General features: G+C 35.9%; 1 protein-coding gene across 2 annotated transcripts in view; it reads left to right on the forward strand.

The window, feature by feature from the left end:
• LOC141397080 (mitochondrial glutamate carrier 1-like) overlaps positions 1 to 20,844 on the forward strand; it is a 38,503-nt gene that overhangs the window by 7,878 nt on the left and 9,781 nt on the right. Inside the window, exons 1-2 of one of the 2 annotated variants that reach the window (XM_073972961.1) lie at positions 2,701 to 2,882; positions 13,992 to 14,033. In XM_073972961.1, the coding sequence (XP_073829062.1) occupies positions 13,993 to 14,033 (41 nt within the window). In that variant the 5' untranslated portion in view covers positions 2,701 to 2,882; position 13,992. Of the gene's footprint in view, positions 1 to 2,700; positions 2,883 to 13,991; positions 14,034 to 20,844 lie in introns of those variants that run through there. The other variant, XM_073972972.1, reaches the window with a different exon arrangement.

A 20,844-nucleotide genomic window follows, 5' to 3' on the forward strand; every position in this document is an offset into this window, starting at 1 on the left:
ACTTGTTAGTAATAAAAACTTGTATTTAACAGTTTGGTTAGAGGCGTGTCACTACTATCGGTTTCCTACGTCCACCCATTTCATAGCGACCGAAGGACGACCTTTTTCAATTTCTATTTTCTTATCTGCTATGCTGTGATCAATTCCAAGATATACAAAAAATAAAAAAATATCTCGATCCGATTCCACCGATATTATTCTTTACCCCTTTTTTAATTGCAGAAATGGAATAAAATGGACGTTACATATAATCAGCCGATAACGTCTAAATTTAAATAACTTATGGCTTATAAAACCGATTAATTTAATTAAATACCTTTGCGATAAGTCAAAAATACTAAAGATTCGACAGTAATATGTTCACAGACTGCATACGTCCATCACAATTTTTCGACTAAAAAACATCATCGTGAACACTTTAAAAAATATTGTTACGGAATTAAGTTTAACTAATCTCCGTGTAGACGTTGTTTTATTCCCCAGTACGATTTGTACCAAATAAAACAGGGTTCGTTTTAGATTACTTTTCTACAATGCTTTATTTACTTTATTACACTTATTCGGAACCGACTTTAATTACTAAGCACACAGCAAGTCTCTAGTTAGCACGCAGCTATTCTTTAACCGATCTGTTCAGTTCAACGCTTAAAACACAACTCACTCAATGTTGCCGCTCCTTCCGCAATTTATAACCAAAATCTCCTTGGTCTAGAATTATCCACAAAATCTGGCAACATCTCGAATCTGTGCAGCGAACACACAGACGCACATTCGCACTAAGGGGTAGTTTACACTATATGTAAATGTCATATGACACAAAATAAAATCATTCCATATCTTCCCACGGAGGCAATGTGGATACGTAGTTTTATTACATTATTGCTGGTGTGGACGCACAGAGTAAATTGCGTAAGGAAAATCTCCAATATTGCACATATTAGCGAATATATAACGATGGAAAAGTTCATGTCATATGACATTTACATATAGTGTAAACTACCCCTAAGCGAACAACCATACCCACATACATACAAGTAGACAAGCGCAGTAATGACGCAATTACAACAACAAACAAATGCAAGAAATAAGAAATGACAACTAAACGATAATAACATGATTATGGCAAAACAAACAAAAACACATTAATAAAAGGTAAAGTAACAACTAGAATAATGAAGAGAGTTCTGCATGGTAGTTGTTGTTGCTTAAATAAAGTAACTGCATAATAAAAACTTTACGTTACAATTCAAATTTTTAAATTAACGGAAATTAAACTAAATTAACTTAAACCTATCAGTTACATTCGTAACAATATCTATTTAAATGCACCGTTATTCCGTTCCTACTAATTAATTCAAATTATTATATACGCCGTTAAGTACAGTCAACCCTCTAGTTTAATACTGTACTAAAGTATATAAGTAAATTTTTTGATTTTCTGCACGCTAGATCGGTATTTTTTCCCAAACAGTTAAATTATGTTTAACTTTAATGCGTCAGCCATATTGTTGTTTTTCAAAAAACTTGGCTTCACTTACACTTTTTTCATGTGGTTGTTGTAACGCACAACGCACCTATGTGCCGAGCGCTTAATGCGGAAGTCATATTGTTGTTTTTCAAAAAACTTGGCATCACTTACACTTTTTTCATGTGGTTGTTGTAACACGACACTCTATGCACCGTATGTGCCGAGGCCTTAAAGGCCAGAACAGAATCAATCGTTGCTTGCTTTCCAAATGTCAAATTATAAAGGAATTCCAGAGCCTGCTAGAGGCGAACGCAGGCGGATTTTCAAAGAGACTTTGGCATTGCTTTATAATTTGACATTTTTTGCAAAGCAAGCTACGATTGATTGTGTTCTCACCTTAAACGCATGGTAGAACAAGAAAAGGTAGCAGCAATACCCAGCTGACTGAACTGGGTTGTAGTGTTAGTGTCAAATTTCATATGACATTTTATACATTCATTTCTATTTCGATGTACATTAGGGACATATATTTTTTGAGAAAAAAAAATATATCATTCGGAAAAAACCATTTCCCAGAAAGACTTTTTCATATCAATGATATGTAACCTCCTCCAAGTTCGAACGATAAGCCGCGCAGTAAATCACCGCTTGTAGAGGCGATACAACGTTTGTTAATATGTGAGGTATTTTGTTAAAATTTAAAAAAATAAAGCCCTAATAAACATGTGCTTCTTTGATTTCTAAAACAAAACATTGAAACAGCTTCTCCTTTTTCTATGAATTTCCAGCGACCCCAAACTTTTCTGCAAGAATTCTACTTTCTGCGAGAATTTATGCATTTAGTGGAATGATGTGGAACCATAAAAATTGAAAATGTAACGAATTTTCATTCATGTTTTCCAAAATATTGAACCAAATGTGAAAAAATATTAGTTTTTTTAATTCCAATAATTTATAGACATTTCCTTGTTTTGTTTACAAATACAACTGGCAGTAACGTTACAAACAAAAACAAATTCCTTTGTGGTTGTTGTTCGAGTTATATTTGTTGTAGTATTAACTTTACCTTGTATTTGTTCTACCATGCCTTAAACGTACTATAAGTGTACGTTCTAGTTACGTTCAAGTAACGTTTATTACGTTTACCACTAATTCACCTCCTTTGCGAATTTCATTTTATTACCTTACGTTACGGAATAACTGAAATTATCAGCAAATTCCTCATGGGAGATGTGGCAACGCTAAACAGCCTTCCAAATTAGTTGAACGGCTGATTTTGTCGGCTGTGCTGGTTTGTTGGAAAGAATTAGACTTAAGAGTGTGTGTTTTTTAAAATATTTAATAAAAATAGTAATATAAAGTCAATTAATTTAAAGTAAACAACAAATCCAAAACACATACAAAATCAAACAAAGTAAGTTATACACCCAAGAAGATGAACTTTCATGTCCATTCTTGTCGTTCAAATGCTTTGTTTATAGAGAATAGATAATTTGCAAAAATTTAGATGTGTATTGAAAAAATACATATTATTAATATGTATATAGAAACGAAGATATAGAAAATATTAAAAAAAAAAATATAATGGATATAAAGATACTCTGCAAAGAAAATTACGTAAAATCGAAAGTACAAAAAAAGTGCTGACATTGGGGGTAGTAATATGAAGCTTAAATGTGGCTCTGTGTATTTGTAATCGGAGCTTGTTGCTTTTGTTTCGAGTCTACTACCTTTTTTTGGAGGACTGCGTTTGCTCGCTATTCGGAAAAAATTGATTGATTTTTTGGCAGTGTGTGAGGTGGTGTTTTTTTCAATCACTCATATCTCGTTTTTTATTTCGTTTTATTTTTCAACTAACTAGTTTATTCCAAATTGTTTAATGAAATTAAATCAATTTACGCCAGCTATAGAGATCCAATGCGTATGCCAGTTCTTGTTGTCAGGAGCAAAGTTCTTTCCACAACCACCAAACCCAATTGTTGTTCTATTTGTTTATATCTTTATGTTTTTATTAATGCACAAAAACAACAGTGTGTTTATAATTATTATTTTGTTGTGATAAAATGTTCATAATGTATTCTTTTGCTTCGATGTCTGAAATGCCGCTGAATATTGATTACTACTTGAATAGTGTTGGCTTAAAATAATCTTGAAGGTCATAAACAAACGAAGGAATGTTCAGACAAGTTATGGGTTTATTGCGATTTTCAAAAGGCCAAACCTTTTTAAATTCTATTTTTACATTTTATTAGTCAGGTACCTCGACAAGGGTGCAAGAGATGTACCCATGTAATTGTTCAAAAGTTTGTCGTACATCGAAGTAATGAATGACCATGGACTAATCGTTTATCAAACCAAAAAGCCATTTTGATATTTTAAGTCCAAATTGTTCTTGTATTGATATCTGTGATTTTACTACTTCTTACCTTTAATATAAGTTGTATGCCGATTAATTTGTAGTTCCTATAAATATTTATTATAGGTACGTATTCTTTCTATTAACTGTGTTGATACTTATTCCTGTTATACATGTTTCATATACGAACATAACCAGGTGTTACTAGCGTTTTTATTAAAATGTATCTTTAACCACTTCATTTGCATTGATTTTATGTATAAAATATTTTGAATCTTTATAGAGCTGAAGCGAGTCTTAATAGACGATGTGAAAGCAATCTTTATAGACATGCTGAATGCAGTCGTTATAGACAAGTTAAAAGGAGTTTTAAAGAAGTCTTTATAGGCGAGCTGAAGCGAGTTTTTATAGGCGAGCTGAAGCGAGTTTTTATAGGCGAGCTGAAGCGAGTTTTTATAAGCGAGCTGAAGCGAGTTTTTATAAGCGAGCTGAAGGTTGTCTTTATCGGCGAACTGAAGCGAGTCTTTATATGCGAGCTGAAGCGATTCTTTATAGGCGAACTGAAGCGAGTCTTTATAGGCCATCTGAAGCGAGTCTTTATAGGCGAGCTGGAGCGAGTGTTTGTAGGCGAGCTGAAGCGAAACTTTATAGGCGAGCTGAAGCGAGTCTTTATAGGTGTGCTGAATCGAGTCTTTATAGGCGAGCTGAAGCAAGTCTTTATAGGTGAGCTGAAGCTAGTCTTTATAGGCGAGCTGAAGCGATTCTTTATAGGCGAGCTAAAGCGAGTCTTTATAGGCGAGCTGAAGCGAGTCTTTATAGGCGATCTGAAGCGAGTCTTTATAGGCGAGCTGAAATGATTCTTTATAGGCGAGCTGAAGCGAGTCTTTATAGGCGAGCTGAAGCGAGTCTTTATAGGCGAGCTGAAGCGAGTCTTTATAGGCGAGCTGAAGCGAGTCTTTATAGGCGAGCTGAAGCGAGTCTTTATAGGTGAGCTGAAGCGAGTCTTTATAGGCGAGCTGAAGCGAGTCTTTATAGGCGAGCTGAAGCGAGTCTTTATAGGTGAGCTGAAGCGAGTCTTTATAGGCGAGCTGAAGCGAGTCTTTATAGGTGAGCTGAAGCTAGTCTTTATAGGCGAGCTGAAGCGATTCTTTATAGGCGAGCTGAAGCGAGTCTTTATAGGCGATCTGAAGCGAGTCTTTATAGGCGTGCTGAATCGAGTCTTTATAGGCGAGCTGAAGCAAGTCTTTATAGGTGAGCTGAAGCTAGTCTTTATAGGCGAGCTGAAGCGATCCTTTATAGGCGAGCTAAAGCGAGTCTTTATAGGCGAGCTGAAGCGAGTCTTTATAGGCGAGCTGAAGCGAGTCTTTATAGGCGAGCTGAAGCGAGTCTTTATAGGCGATCTGAAGCGAGTCTTTACAGGCGAGCTGAAATGATTCTTTATAGGCGAGCTGTAGCGATTCTTTATAGGCGAGCTGAAGCGAGTCTTTATAGGCGAGCTGAAGCGAGTCTTTATAGGCGAGCTGAAGCGAGTCTTTATAGGCGAGCTGAAGCGAGTCTTTATAGGCGAGCTGAAGCGAGTCTTTATAGGCGAGCTGAAGCGAGTCTTTATAGGCGAGCTGAAGCGAGTCTTTATAGGCGAGCTGAAGCGAGTCTTTATAGGCGAGCTGAAGCGAGTCTTTATAGGCGAGCTGAAGCGAGTCTTTATAGGCGAGCTGAAGCGAGTCTTTATAGGCGAGCTGAAGCGATTCTTTATAGGCGAGCTGAAGCGAGTCTTTATAGGCGAGCTTAAGCGAGTCTTTATAGGTTAGCTGAAGCGAGTCTTTATAGGCGAGCTGAAGCGAGTCTTTATAGGCGAGCTGAAGCGAGTCTTTATAGGCGAGCTGAAGCGAGTCTTTATAGGCGAGCTGAAGCGAGTCTTTAGACGAGCTGAAGGCAGTATTTATAGACGAGCTGAAGGCAGTCTTTATAGACGAGCAGAAGCGAGTATTTATAGGCGAGCTGAATCGTGTCTTTATACGCAAGCTGAAGCGAGTCTTTATTGGCGAGCTGAAGCGAGTCTTTATAGGCGAGTTGAATGGAGTCTATATAGACGAGCTGAAGCGATTCTTTATAGGCCAGCTGAAGGGAGTCTTTATAGGCCAGCTGAAGCGATTCTTTATAGGCCAGCTGAAGCAAGTCTTTATAGACGAGTTGAAGGGTGTCTTTATGCACGAGCTGAAGGGAATCTTTATAGACGAGCTGTTGTTGTTGTAACAGTATATGATTTGTTTGTAAGTTATTTGTTTGCTTAATCTGGCTCTGGGTTTATCTCCAGTTCTAGAAATGTGGCTTCTTTGATGTGTTGTAGCCACAAAGATACTCTGGAGTTAGTTGAGTAGGTTCGGCAGGGTAGTTTAAAAGATGCAGTGTGTCGTTCGGACCTGTACCGTATGCTGGGCAGATGTTTTGCACGGCGTCATCGATCCTTCACCTATAGGAATTTAGACGGCTGGTTTGTCGTGACATCTGATGCTCCTCAGTTGTGATAGATGGTGGATGTTCTACGAGGACATTCGCATTGTTTATAGCATCTGCAATTGCATCTGTATGAATACTTTAAGTAGGTTGGTTGATAGGCTTGTTGATCTAGGGGTTCTCTCTTGTAACGCTGGACCTCTTCTAAATCATAAAGATTCTCCTTGAATGGGCAGGACCTTTCCACTATATGAGGGATTAGAATTGCTATCATGATAACACCCGAGCAAATACCGCATCGAAAGCATGCCTTTGTGTTGCTTTACTGGAAAAATCTTTTTCCACTGAAGTCATGAGGAGCCAGCACCATGTTGCAGTTCTCAAGGCGGCATTTTGATAGGTTTGAATATTTTTCCATCGCGTAGCACATATATTTGCGGACCACACTGGCTCCGCATAGTTTACCACAGACCGACCTATCGTGTTATATGTGGTCAACAAAGTTTATCTACAGCCCAAGTGCCGCCGGCTAGGGACTTGACCTTGTTCCTACATCTCAGCTTGTCGCAGATGATAGCTGTGGCATGCGCGGACGAAGTGAACATGCTGTCAAATATTACCCCTAGAATCTTGGGGTAGTTTGTGGTCGGAATTCTGCTACCATCGACAATGACATTCAACTTTGTTTTCACCTCTACCGTCCATGTGGTAGCCGTAAATGTAGTGGCGGATATTTGCATATTATCCGCGTGAAAAATGTTGTAAGATCAGGCAAATAGGAGTTCAGCCTTCCTCAAATGACATCTTCGAAGGTACCTGACATCAGGATAGTAGAATCATCCTCATACGTTGCGATCTCAAACTTTCCCGGAGGGTTGTGTCTGCTCGATGTCTCCAAACAGTGTGGAGTGCTTAACAGCATCAAAGGCTTGTGATAAGTCAAGTGCCACCATCACTGTTCTATCGCACGGTTTGCTCTGGTTGAGTCCTCGATTAATATGTGTGGAGATGGCGTGTAGCGACTTTGTCTTGCTGATGACCTGCACCAAAATATCACGACGGTACATTCCATGAACTGATTCGACACTCTTTAGATCAACAAAATCCTACGAAATCTATTATTATATTTCTCAAATCCTTCTAATGAATAGCATCAAATCGTCACAAGCAACAAATAAAATCTGAAAAAATACTGTTTTTGAACATTTTGTTTATTTACTCTATTTCCCCATTATTATTACAAATCATGTCTGTCTGGTTGATTGATTGAAACTATTAGCACCTAACGTAACAAGCTTAATTAGCGCGCAAAATATGTTTAACGCGTTCAAAAAAAGCTTAGCAACAATGAAGGTCTATAATCACAATGAATATATTTTTATATGTAAGTATTTGAATGTGAAAAATACAAATATTTTTATTAAACGATTTATTGACGATGATTTTAGGGTCTACGTACCATAAATCTTATCGGCGAATGAGACAATAACACATACGATATTCATTGATGATGTTGAACTGCTTCTGTAGCCAATGCGATTTATATTGCACAAATCTGCAAGCGCACAATATTTATGTACAGTTGGGCCAGGTTTTAATGGATTTTTATTGATTAACGACGTATGAAAAACCATTGAAAACATATTATTGGTTGTAGTTGTTGTTCTAGCAGCATTGGTTATTGGTTGATTTACGTGGCGTTAAAAACCATTACTCATATAACGTGCTGCTATTCCATTCTAATCTAAATATATTCAGCCTGATGAATTTATAAATCTTAGAATTAGAGGCATTCCAACCCTTCTAGTTCGTATATTATATGATATTTTTTAAGAATTTTTGATTTTAGTTTGCCTTACCTCGAACCTCCTGTCATGTTTATAGAGGTTCACCTCTTGGTTGGATTTATTTGTAATCAATATGTTTCACAGCGGCACGGCACTAGGTCATATATATTTTTATACAGACAATAGTTATCAATGATTTGTTTTCTTTTAGATGGTAAAGGGGGGGTTTAACAACAAACAAATGCGTCATGTACTCATCGACGAATACTCATTCTACAATGAAATCTCATTTTTTTCTTCTTCATTCAAATGTAGATATGTATGTTGTTTCTTTTAAGGTTTTGACAAAATTCTTTAAAATGTCATTAGAATTTGGGGTAAAATGTTAAATCTGCCATTGTCAAGTGTAATGGGCGCGAAAATATTTAGTGACAACCACAATACGCCCTTTCCTCGTCTCTTGTAGCGGTTTTATTTATTTCCTTGTGACAGTGTTGCTAACTTGGCGATTTTTAGCAAATAATGTGGTGCGGTGAAAGCACTATCATTTCCTTTTTTAAACACGGTGATAGATAAAGTGACTTTTGAATCAATCTACCACTCTAAATTGTAAACATATAGTTTCAGCTGTGTTCCAGAACTAAAAAGTTTTTACAATTTTTACGACTTTTACACATTTTACTCGAAAAAGCGTTCCCGTACACAAAAAAGTTGTAAAATGTTCACTTCTCTTTAAACAAAAATGGCGCTGAATGACGCTCTCTTTAAAAACTTTTTACACGACAAATTTGGGCGAGTAAAAAAATAGTAACATGGTTGCCGGCGTCTGATTGGCTGATACGCCGACTTTGACATTTGTTCCAGTTTTTTTGACGTATTTTCCATTTTTCCGTTCCCGAACTTTTTGAAAAAACTTTTTTGTGACAACAATTTTTCTCTCTTTCTCTCTTTTACGAGTTTTACTATTAAAAAGTACGGGAACGAAGCTTTCGTCTTTTAAAGACAATCAGTAAATCCACAATAGTGGAAAATGGAATTATTAAAAAAACAATACCACAAACAAATAAATATGTCAATTACTCAATGAAATCTACAACAGACTGAATGAATTATTTACAACAACGTATTTCGCATTTCGTATTAAAGCGTAAATTAATTGATTTTATTGATTAATTTATTATGCAAGATTACAATTTTCTTAATATGAAAGATCTGTAGTCGTGGATTTTTTGGGAATATTTTCAAGCTTTCTCTAAGTCTATAATCATACCCTCGGCTTTTAAAGACAATCAGTAAATTTACAATAGCGGAAAACGTAATCATTATAAAAACAATACCACAAACAAATAAATATGTCAATTACTCAACGAAATCTACAACAGACTGAATGAATTATTTACAACAACGTATTTCGCATTTCGTATTAAAGCGTACATTAATTGATTTTATTGATTAATTTACTATGTAATTTTCTAAATATGAAAGATCTATATTCGGGGAGTTTTGGGAGTATTTTAAAGCTTTCTCTAGCTATATAATCATAGCCTCAGCCCTTAGCCGTTAGGCTAAAAAGGGTATATAGACTCTCATACGACCAAAATGTGCCTCATCGAAATAATGATTTTAGACCAATGTTAATCACCACTGGGCTCGCGAGCCGTGTCTGTGTGAACACACACAATCTCAATTGTGGTGAGTTTGAACGTTGCTCTCACCGCCGATCATCTTCTTTGTTTTAGCAATGAATTAACGCACACGATGTTTATTTAGAGAGGGATAGATAATCTCGTGTGTGTGCCCAACACAAACGCAACGGTTGAATTTGTTGTTGCTGGTGAACACTGTTTTAGACCCCAAGTATCCATCCGTTTCAGATAATTTGGAATCGATTTAGCAATGTCCCCCCTCTGGCGATTCGTTCCAAAATTTGACAGTCATAGTATTTTGTCAATACTTGGATCAAGTTCAAAGATGACCCACTTCCTCAAGTACCTCCCCACAAAATTTCTAAATTTGTCGCTATACGTAATGGTGCAATATTTCGTAATATTTCTATCTGACACATATCAGGTTCAAATATAGACTATAACGGTACACTCCTTCGGGTACCTCCCACACAAAATTTCGGAAAAGTAAGTTCAGGGCCATCTCTCGAATCGTTTTGATTTTTGTTTTAGCAACTAGTATTCACTGCCCTCCATACGACTGTACAAGTTTCATCAGGGGCAAGTCCATACTTCCTGAGAAAATAGCCTGAATGTTGCAAAAAACCCCTATGACACCATGTGAGGTGGTTGGAGCGCAAGATAACTCTCGAACGGATCTGCCGATTCTGTCCAAAATTTGGCCTTAGTAAGTTCGAAGATAAGCCATATCGGTCCACTCCTTCAGGTACCTCCCCCACAAACGTTCAAAAATGTTCGGAAAATTTGTTCATACGGTAACTCTTAAAGGTAGTGTTCGAATTGGTCCATACTTTACACATCCTAATATATCTACCAGATATAGATCAGGTTCAAATATGGACTATATTTGTCTACTCCATCCGGTACCCCCCACACACAATTTCGGATAAGTTCACTTTAAGACCCGATATCGACTTACTTTGATTTTTGTTGAAGCAACTTGCATTCGCTGCCTCAATTACGATGGTAAAAGTTTTTTTAGGGGCAAATCCATACTTCTTGAGCAAACAGTCCGAAGAGTGTAAAAACCCCCTATGGCACCATATGTTGTGGCTGGAGATCCACTTCCATAACGGTCAATGTCGATCCATTATTTTTAGTATCTCTTCCGCAAAACTTTTGATCTTTAATCCTAATCAAAATTTTTTGTCGGTTCGAACGCCCAACATTTTTAAAACCCCCTAAATACATACGTATTTTGGAAAAAAAATTGTTTCAATATACACAGGCTGAGGGTATACATACCTGTCGGCAAAGCCGACTGATACTTTTTTACTTGTTCTTGTAGTAACAGGTTGTAATCGAGATCCCCATTATGTTCAGGGCAAGTCCATACTTCCCAAGAAAATGGTCCCACCATATGTAGTGGTTGGTGAACACGGCAAATTTCGAAATTGATTCTGATTTGGTCCAAACTTTGCATATCGTATTATTTCTTCGAATACTATATGAACATTTTTGGAGTAGTATATGCTTAAAAACCTTTAAACTAGAAATTGTTTTTAATTACACTGTGCAACATTTTTAAGGCAATCTTGTGCAAACAATTTCTGAAGATTTTTTGAAAGTACAGACCCTTGCCCTTGTTGGGTTTTGTTGTGTCAGATTCAGCTTGGATTTTATTGCCCCATCTAAACATGGCTAAATATTGACTTTTTAAAGCAATTCTGGGCTATATCTCTGAAACCTGTGTGAATCTTCATCTCACTTCTGAAGTAAATTTGTAGATAAGGGAAAAAATAAAATTTTTGTAGAAATAATGAACTCGAAAATCTACATTTACTGCCTCAAATTTTATAAAATATCGAAAATTTCCATAATTTGTATACATTTGGCACCATATCTCCAATTTAATTTTTAATTTAATTAAATTTTTCTTAATGTTTTTTTTTTTTTTTTTTTTTTGGAAAAATATTCGCTGGAATATAATACACAACTCTTCAGAACATGCCATTGTTGTAAAATGCTCTATCACGTTGTTTTCAGTATATTTATACCCTCCACCATATGGAGGGTATAATTAAATTTGTCATTCCGTTTGTAACACATCGGAGACCCTATAAAGTATATATTATTGATCAGCATAAAATTCTAAGTCGATCTAACCATGTCCGTCTTTCCGTCCGTCCGTCTGTCTGTTGAAATCAAGATACAGCTCGCAATTTTTAAGATAGAGCGTCAAAATTTGGTACAGAAGTTTTTATTACTTCCAGGATGGTTGGCATTGAAAATGGGATATATCGGTCCACGTTTTGATATAGCCCCCATAGAACGGTAACTCCCGATTTTCGGTATTTTTGAGGTTTTAGCTTCATAATCTCACCAAAATGGCTGAAATTTGGTATTTAGTCATCGTTGGGTGTATAAAACTTTCCTCCAGAAATTTGTCGGTATAAGTCCACGCCTTCATATAGCCCCCATAGAACAGTACCTCCCGATTTTCGGTATTTTAAAGGTTGTGGCAACAATAATCCACCAAAATTGCTGAAATTTGGTGCTTAGACTTCATTGGTGGTATAAAACTTTCCTCCAGAAATTTGTCGGTATAAGTCCACGCCTTCATATAGCCCCCATAGAACGGTACCTCCCGGTTTTCGGTATTTTGAAGGTTGTGGCCACAATAATCCAACAAAATTGCTGAAATTTGGTGCTTAGACTTCATTGGTGGTATAAAACTTTCCTCCAGTAATTTGTCAGTATAGGTCCATGTCTTCATATAGCCCCCATAGAACGGTACCTCCCGATTTTCGGTATTTTAAAGGTTGTGGCCACAATAATCCATCGAAATGGCTGAAATTTGGTACTTAGTCTTCGTTGGGGGTATAAAACTTTCCCCAAGAAATTTGTCGGTACAGGGGTCTATGTCTTAATATAGCCTCCATAGAGCGGTACCTCCCGAATGTGGTTATTGTGAAAATTGGCCACATTTTTTACCGAAATTGCTTAAATTTGGAATTTTGTCTTCTTCATCGTGGTGGAGGGTATAACAAGTTCGGCCCGGCAGAACTTAACGCCGTTCTTACTTGTTCAAAGACGATTTCATAAATATTTCAGTAATGTGGTGAAATCCGAAATACGAGAATAAACTGTTGGTGTGAATTGTGTTTGAAATACGTGTTGTAAAAGATATGATGCAAAATAGCACCGAAACAACATGAAGTAAGCATTTTAGAGTTTGAGAATGTTCTGAAGAATTGCTGAGAACGTTATTTGGAAGATTTTTGCAAAGGGTTGCTGTGTTCAACTCCCAATAATTTAGCTGATACCGACCAGAATATCAGAAATTATGTACAATTTTCTCTATTTTATCGATTCTGATGCCCTAGATGGAATTTTTCTTATGTGGTCTGTTTTAAAGATAAGTTCTACTAGTTTAGGGAGTCCTATTGGAGAACACGTCGAAATCCTAACTGGCGATGGGAAGACAATATAAAAAATGCCTTTAACATATGTATGAAGCAAGAACAATACAGCTTGAATTAAATGGAGAACGAAGGAAACAGACATTGTCAAAATGTGAAGAACTGCTTCAAAAAAAGCTATGCAATCACTACTTCACACAGAACAACTTCAAATAAATTTTGCTGGGATCTTTGAACTGCATAAAAACACATTCCGAAGAGTACCTACAGTAACTACATCCAAAGCAATGTATCAAAACACTTGCTTGCAAATTTGACTGCATCCTATTCTACCCTAAAGGGTTAGTTAAAATGCAATTCCAAAGGGATAGTTAAAATACAGTGCCAAAGGATTAGTTAAAATGTAAAAATCATGGGTGAAAGTAAATAATTTGATGCACTTCCAAATAACTTGTACATATGAATTAACTGCATCTTTGGAGGCAAACTTTTTGCTGGGTATGTTTATACAACAAAAGAAAATAAAATTGACACACTTTTTACATCCACATACTTGAGACAAGGGGCAGATTATGTTAATCGAAGTTTTGTTTCTTATCACATTCGTTAGGACATAACATAGCATAAACTGATGAGGGGATATTTTTTAAAATACAATAACAAATACCTTAAATTTCAAATCTCCATTTATAGTATAAATCGTGAATATTTAGTATAATTACTTTTTATGTATCAAAAACGTCTGAAAACTAATTCGCATCAAAACGTGTCTCATTTGATGAGACATTTAAAATTATTTGCATTTCATACATTTTTAATTTGCTAAAATTTTTTTTAAACCTGTATTTATGAATTACTTTTTGTTGTTATTCTTTTCAGAATGGCCCCCCAACAAGATCAGCAGCAGCAACAGCAGTTTGCGTAAGTGTCTATATTTTAATAATTCTATAATATTTTTTCTGTTCTATTTTCAATTGTATTAAAAAAAGGTTATCAATAACAGCATGTAGCACGTGATTCGTACTTGCAATCAAAGGCAAAATAAATTTTTTGAATGTTTATTAGGGTTGATTCTGAAATGAAATACTTTGCCAAGAACGCATTCCGTTTAAATGCAGATGACGAATAATAATGACCAAATAATACCCTTTTATTAAAAATTTTGTTTTTTAATTGTTGTGTGTTCTGTTCTATTTTCACTGAAATGAAAAATAATCTAAAAATATTATTTCATCGCTATTAAATTATGCACAATGAAAATATGCTAATGAATTTGTGTCTATTTGCGCATTTTTTTGTTTTTGTTTTTCACTTTTTATATACATTGTTGTTGTTGTGTTTGTATAGCAAATCTTTCCACCTAAGCATCATAATACAAGGCCGATGACTGTCACTTTCAACTACAAATTAGAAATGAAATATACGAAGGGTATGGTAATGAGTTTAGGGGAAGATAAGGTCGAAAATGGAAACGGAAACGGAGAAGAAGGGAGAAGGGTAGAGATCGAAGTGAAGAAAACTACTAAAAATGTATCAGTCGGTTTAGCCAACAGAGATATACCCTCAGCCTATGTGAATTGAAAGTTTTATCTATGGATCAAATACCGGTTATAAAACTAAAATCCTTTTCAAGGGATTTTCAGAATTTTTTGGCCCTTTTGGACATATAAACTTGTCGACAAAAGTTGGATTTGGATTAAAGCTCAAAAGTGTTGCGCAGGTGGTAACTGAAGGCAATGGACCACATTGTCTATATTGAATGGGGATATTTGGTAGTTAGTCCACTCGATAAATAGCGTGCCCACCAGTCATTAAAGTTGGTCACCGTATAATTTAGAGCTTTTGGAGCATTTTATCGGAAAGCATGGACTTGACCAAGAAAAACATTGACATATCTTTCCTTTACCGACAGTATTCGAAAAAATATGAAATTATTACCACAGATAGTGCTTTTTATGCTGATTCCAAGGCTGTATAACTTTTATTGGGGAATTGTATACTTCCCGAGATATGGGACTCTAAATTTCCGAAAATTCCCTTGTTGAAAGGCCTGCTAATTAGAGAAAATTTTTAATTTAAAAGAAAATGTTGTTCCCGTTCCCGAGATTGGCTCCTGTCCGTAGGAGAAAGTCTTAAATCCCCGGCCGAAGGCCGGCCATTAAAAGAAACTTACGATTTAAAAAAAAATTTAGCGATCTGTCGGTAAAGGAAATTTGTTCACAACACATTCACCTTCGCACTATAGGTAATTTGCCCTGTTTTTGAGACAAAAATTAATAACAGCGGAATTAAAGGATTTTTTAAATTTTTAAATTATTTATGTGTAAAAGTGAGATAAAAGAAAGATTTTTACAGATAAATTCGGATATAACGAACAACGGTTATAAGCAACAACGTATATAACGAACAAAGCTATTTTTTCCAATGCAATTTTCATAAGTTTTCTTATACATAACAAACTGTTGAAAACGATCACGGTAGTAAGTAACAAAAATTTTGTCCCCGCGAGTAGATTTTCCAATAAATTGTTACTACAGTTTTGTATATTTTTTGAATATACGGTAATAAAGACGAGTTTAGTACTCCCTTATACCGTATCAATGATTAATATGTAATAGAGAGATAAAATAAAGCTTACTACTGCCGCACCGTTTATAAAAAACCACGGATATACCGAACAATTTGTCGCCATTTCTTATTTTACTTGCAATGAAATTGTAAACAACAATATTTTTTACATTTATTGTTTATTTCCTCAAACCAAACTTCCACAATTTTAGGACTTTTTATTGAGAAGTAACCTAATAAAATCTAATAAATATCAAAAAACGGGCAAAATCGGGTTTTGAAACCTAGTAATACCAATGGAGAAGACCTTCAGTAATGTATTCTAGGTGGCAAAATCACGGCCAAACACGGCCAATTTAGTATAAGTCTGTATGAAGTGAGTTTAAGAAAAATAAAATATTTATTTCTGACTTTTTGTGTTTTTGGTCGCTACCCAAAATGTTTAAGCTATATTATATATTAAATAAATTCCTCTCGCAATTGCCAATCTATTCCATTTTACATATATTTATTATTGGTTTATTTTTTCGCGGTTTTAAATACATTGAAATATGCCTTACAAAATATATTTTTTTAGTTTTTCTTCGAAATTCTCAATTTGACTGCAATTTAAACCGCGATAATGACGCTATTTGGAAAAATATCATTCATATTAATACATTTTGACATGTTCTTTTTTCAATGCCAACTAAAAAATTATTATTATTGAAAGTTGCAAAATCGACTTTTTGCCTCAAAAACTGGGCAAATTACCTATAGTGCTTCGGTAAAAAATTACGATGGATCATCGAACAGATTTTAAACTGGGTGGGTGCCACCGTGGTGCAATGGTATGCACACCCGCCACACATAAGGTCGTGGGTTCGATTCCCCGGACAGGCAACATCAAAACACTTTTCAACGGTGGCAAAATACCCCTCAGTAATGTTGGTGACATTTCCTGAGTACTTCAGCCATGAAAAACTTCTCTCCAAAAGTGGTGTCTTAGACACGCCGTTCGGACTCGGCGATAAACTGGTCCCATATCATTGAGCTATTATAAATCGGGGTGCACTCATTGATATGAGAGAAGTCTCCCTTGTCCCTTATGGGATGTTTGTGGAACAATTATTATAAACTGTTGAACTTTTGTGAGGAAGGTACACAAAGGACGGGACTGATTTGGCCAAATTTCGAACTTAAACTAAGTTTGGACAAAATATTTAGAGATGCAAAGATTGGACTAAATCGGTGGCCCGTTTAAGGAATATCGCACGCACCATTTTAGCAAATATTTTAAAACGTTTGTTTGAGAGGTACTGGAATGAGTGAACCGATAAGCACCATGTTCGAATTTCATCTAATATTCGAAGAAATATTACGGTGTGCAATGTTTGGACCAACGCAGTATCCGATTTGAGAGTTGTCGCGCGCACCATCCACTACACATGGTGTCCATAGGGGTGCTTTACAGCTTTAAGGTCAAGTAGCCCAAGTTTTGAACTATTTTAGCGAAAAGTTTTGAACTTTTGTGGGGGTGGTACCCGAAGGAGTGGATCGATATGACCTATCTTCAACCTTAAACTAAGTTTGCACAAAATATTACGACTGTTAAATTTTGGACAGAATTGATTGATCCGTTCGAGTTATCATGCGCTCCAGCCAGGCAGACAGACGGACGGACATTGCCAAATCGACCCCAAATTATCTGAAACGGATTTCGTCCAAACATTCTTGGGGTTACAAACCATTCAGATATGTTCTGAGACACACTTCACCTCTCACTTCACGCCTCAAGCATTTTGTTCACCCCATTTACGCTTATTTTTCGAGTATTTTATGGACGGACTTAGGTGTACTCTTCTTTTTAAATACCCTAATGAATCTTAGCCCCAAGAAATTCGCAAAAATAGGAGTAAAGGGGGTGAACAAAATGCTTGAGGCGTAAAGTAAGAAGTGAAGTGTGTCGCAGAACATACCCGATTATTTCGTTGAGGCGCATTCTTTCGTACGAAAGTGTTTCCGGATATCGATGCCTCCTGTAAGGAGAAGAGGAGATAGTGTATAATATTAATTGGAGAACAAGTAGGAAAAGCGTTAAGTTCGGTCGGGCCGAACTTTTTATACCCTCCACCACAAATTTCAGTCATTTCGGTGGATTAATGTGGCCACAACCTTCAAAATACCGAAAATCGGAAGGTACTGTTCTATGGGGGCTATATGATGGCGTGGACCTATACCTACGAATTTCTGGGGGAAAGTTGTATACCCCAAACGAAGACTAAATACCAAATTTCAGCCATCTCGGTGTGATAATGAGACCAAAACCTTCAAAATACCGAAAATCGGCAGATATCGTCCTATGGGGGCTATATCAAAACGTGGATCTATATATACATTTTATGGTAGAAATGTTTCTTAGCCTCTGGAAATGCAAAATACAAAGTTACAACCGATTCTGTTGTCAAATGAGACTAATATATTCAAAATATATTAAAACGACGACGCGTCATTTTATATGGGGCCTATACGAAAGCGTAGACCTAAATAGCCCGCTTTCAATACCAAAAGTCCTACGTACATATAATAGATTTTCCCAAATTTTCATCCACCTACGTCAATCCGTTGGGGTGCTAGAGTGATTTCCACAGACGGACAGACGGACGGACATGGCTACATCGATGTAGAATTGCACGCTGATTAAGAATATATATAGTTTGTGGGGTCTACAATGATTATTTCGAGTAGTTATAAACGTAGTGACAAACTTAATATACCCCCATCCTATGGTGGAGGGTATAAAAAAGAAAAATAAGTACAGTAATTTACCATGGGTTAAGCCTATCCGATGGGCTTTTTTACAGACCTTGTTTTAATAGGTAGTTTTTTCCCGAAAAAATACTGCAGTCACATTTGATATCTATAATTGACCATTATTATAATTTAGTATGTCTTATTTGTTGTTAGAGATTAAAATACATACATACCACTAAACAAGACTGGACCCCTCCATAACGATCATAAATTTTTGAAATGTGTCCACATTGTTATTGTGTGTAACTCTTGTTTCATATTTTTTTATCGCTAATTCAATAAAAATTCAACTAAATTCTTCTTATCGACAAGCAACTATCAATATAATTTATAGACGTCCATTTCACATGGCATTATATCGCTCATTTACTCAAAGAGTGACACATTTCAAAAAATCCAGTTTCGAGAAAAACGCATTTTAAGTTGGCGATTGAAATTTGACTTCCCAACTTAAAATGATTATTACACAAAAACTAAAAGAAGTAGTTGGACCATATTTTGCAAACAGCTAGCTAGATATCACTGCTAAATTTCTGTGCAAGATCAAGCATGATTTGATGTGTTTTAGTGCTTCATAAATGCAAACAACTTTTTTGATGATTTATGCCAAACTCCTAGAAAAGAAGCTGTAACTCGTTGAGTTTTACCCCCAGTTTTTGTAAAAATTTTTATTCTTCTCACACGAATTGTCAAATTTTGTAGATCGATTTACTCGCTTTAGCGCAAATGTAGAGCGCTGAGGAATTCTTAACGATATATGGAACGGGTATACGAAAAATTAGATGTGTATGTCATCTGGGGGCTGAGCTATGAATGCCTAAACTATTACGAATATAGACGAACGAACAAAAATAAGTTACAAAAACAGGGGGTTAGAGATATCAACTTGAAAATTTGACACAAGATAAAGTAGAAGTCGTAGAAAAAATAGAAATTGCTAACTCAAAAACCCCATTTTTTGAGTTATGCCACTGTTTGAGTAAATGAGCGATATTTGTATTTCCCATTGTATGTTGACAACGACGGTAAATATTTATTAACTTTTCATAATCATAATTGGCTCTGAATACTAATCGCCTAAAAGTGGGTATCAATCACACGCGACAAACATCTAATTAGAACAAAAAATATTGTACATACATACATATGTACATTTGTTTTTATTTATAAAATTAATGATTTATCAAAGAAGCAAACACCAAACAGTAGGGCAAGCTACAATAAGCATTAATTAATCCCCCCAAAAACAATTACACTTTAATGTTTTTTTGCTTCGATTTGTTTATCTCTGTTGTTATTTTTTGTCCATTTGTTTGTTGCTGCTTTCTTCATTCAAATTTATTTTGTTTCTTGTTATTTATTTGCTTCTGATTGACAAAATTCTTTGATATAGTGCCATCATTAATAGAAATTAGGTACAATGTTAAGTCTGTCGTTGTCAAGTTTAATGGGCGCTAAAATATTTAGTGACAAATACTAATATGTAATGCTCCCATTTCCCTTTCATTGCCTCTCGCACCAGTTTTGTTTATTTCTCTGTGGCAGTGCTGCTAATTTGGCGATTTTTTACTAAATGTGATTGGATAAAATCACTGTTAAACTGAAGATTGTTTACGGATGTTAATTTTTTTGATGTTAAATTGCAAAAATCCAAGAAGTTCGTTTTTATACCCTCCACCATAGGATGGGGGTATATTAAGTTTGTCACTACGTTTGTAACTACTCGAAATAATCATTGTAGACCCCACAAAGTATATATATTCTTGATCAGCGTGCAATTCTACATCGATATAGCCATGTCCGTCCGTCTGTCTGTCTGTCCGTCTGTCCGTCTGTGGAAATCACTCTAGAGTCCGAACGGATTGACGTAGGTTGATGAAATTTTGGGAAAATATGTTATATTTACGTAGGACTTTTGGTATTGAAAGCGGGCTGTGTAGGTCCACGCTTTCGTATAGCCCCCATACAAAATGACGCGTGACGCGTCGTCGTTTTAAGGAATTTTTAAGATATTTGGCCCATTTTACCACCGAATTGGTTGTAATTTGGTACTTTGTGTCTCCAGAGGCCAGAAAATATTCCTACCAAAGTTGGGTTATATAGGTCCACGTTTTGGTATAGCCCCCATATAAGGCCCCATATAAAGTACGCGTCATTTTAATATATTTTGAATGTATTAGACCCATTTGACCACAGAATTGGTTGTAATTTGGTATTTTGTGTCTTCAGAGGCCAGAAAACATTTCTACCAAAGTTGGGTTACATAGGTCCACGTTTTGGTATAGTCCCCACATAAGACCCCTTATAAAGTACGCGTCATTTTAATATATTTTGAATGTATTAGACCCATTTGACCAAAGAATCGGTTGTA

Source organism: Musca autumnalis, unplaced genomic scaffold (genome assembly GCF_047663935.1).
Source record: "Musca autumnalis isolate F117 unplaced genomic scaffold, ASM4766393v1 scaffold_1, whole genome shotgun sequence".
NCBI classification, from domain to species: Eukaryota; Metazoa; Arthropoda; class Insecta; order Diptera; family Muscidae; genus Musca; species Musca autumnalis.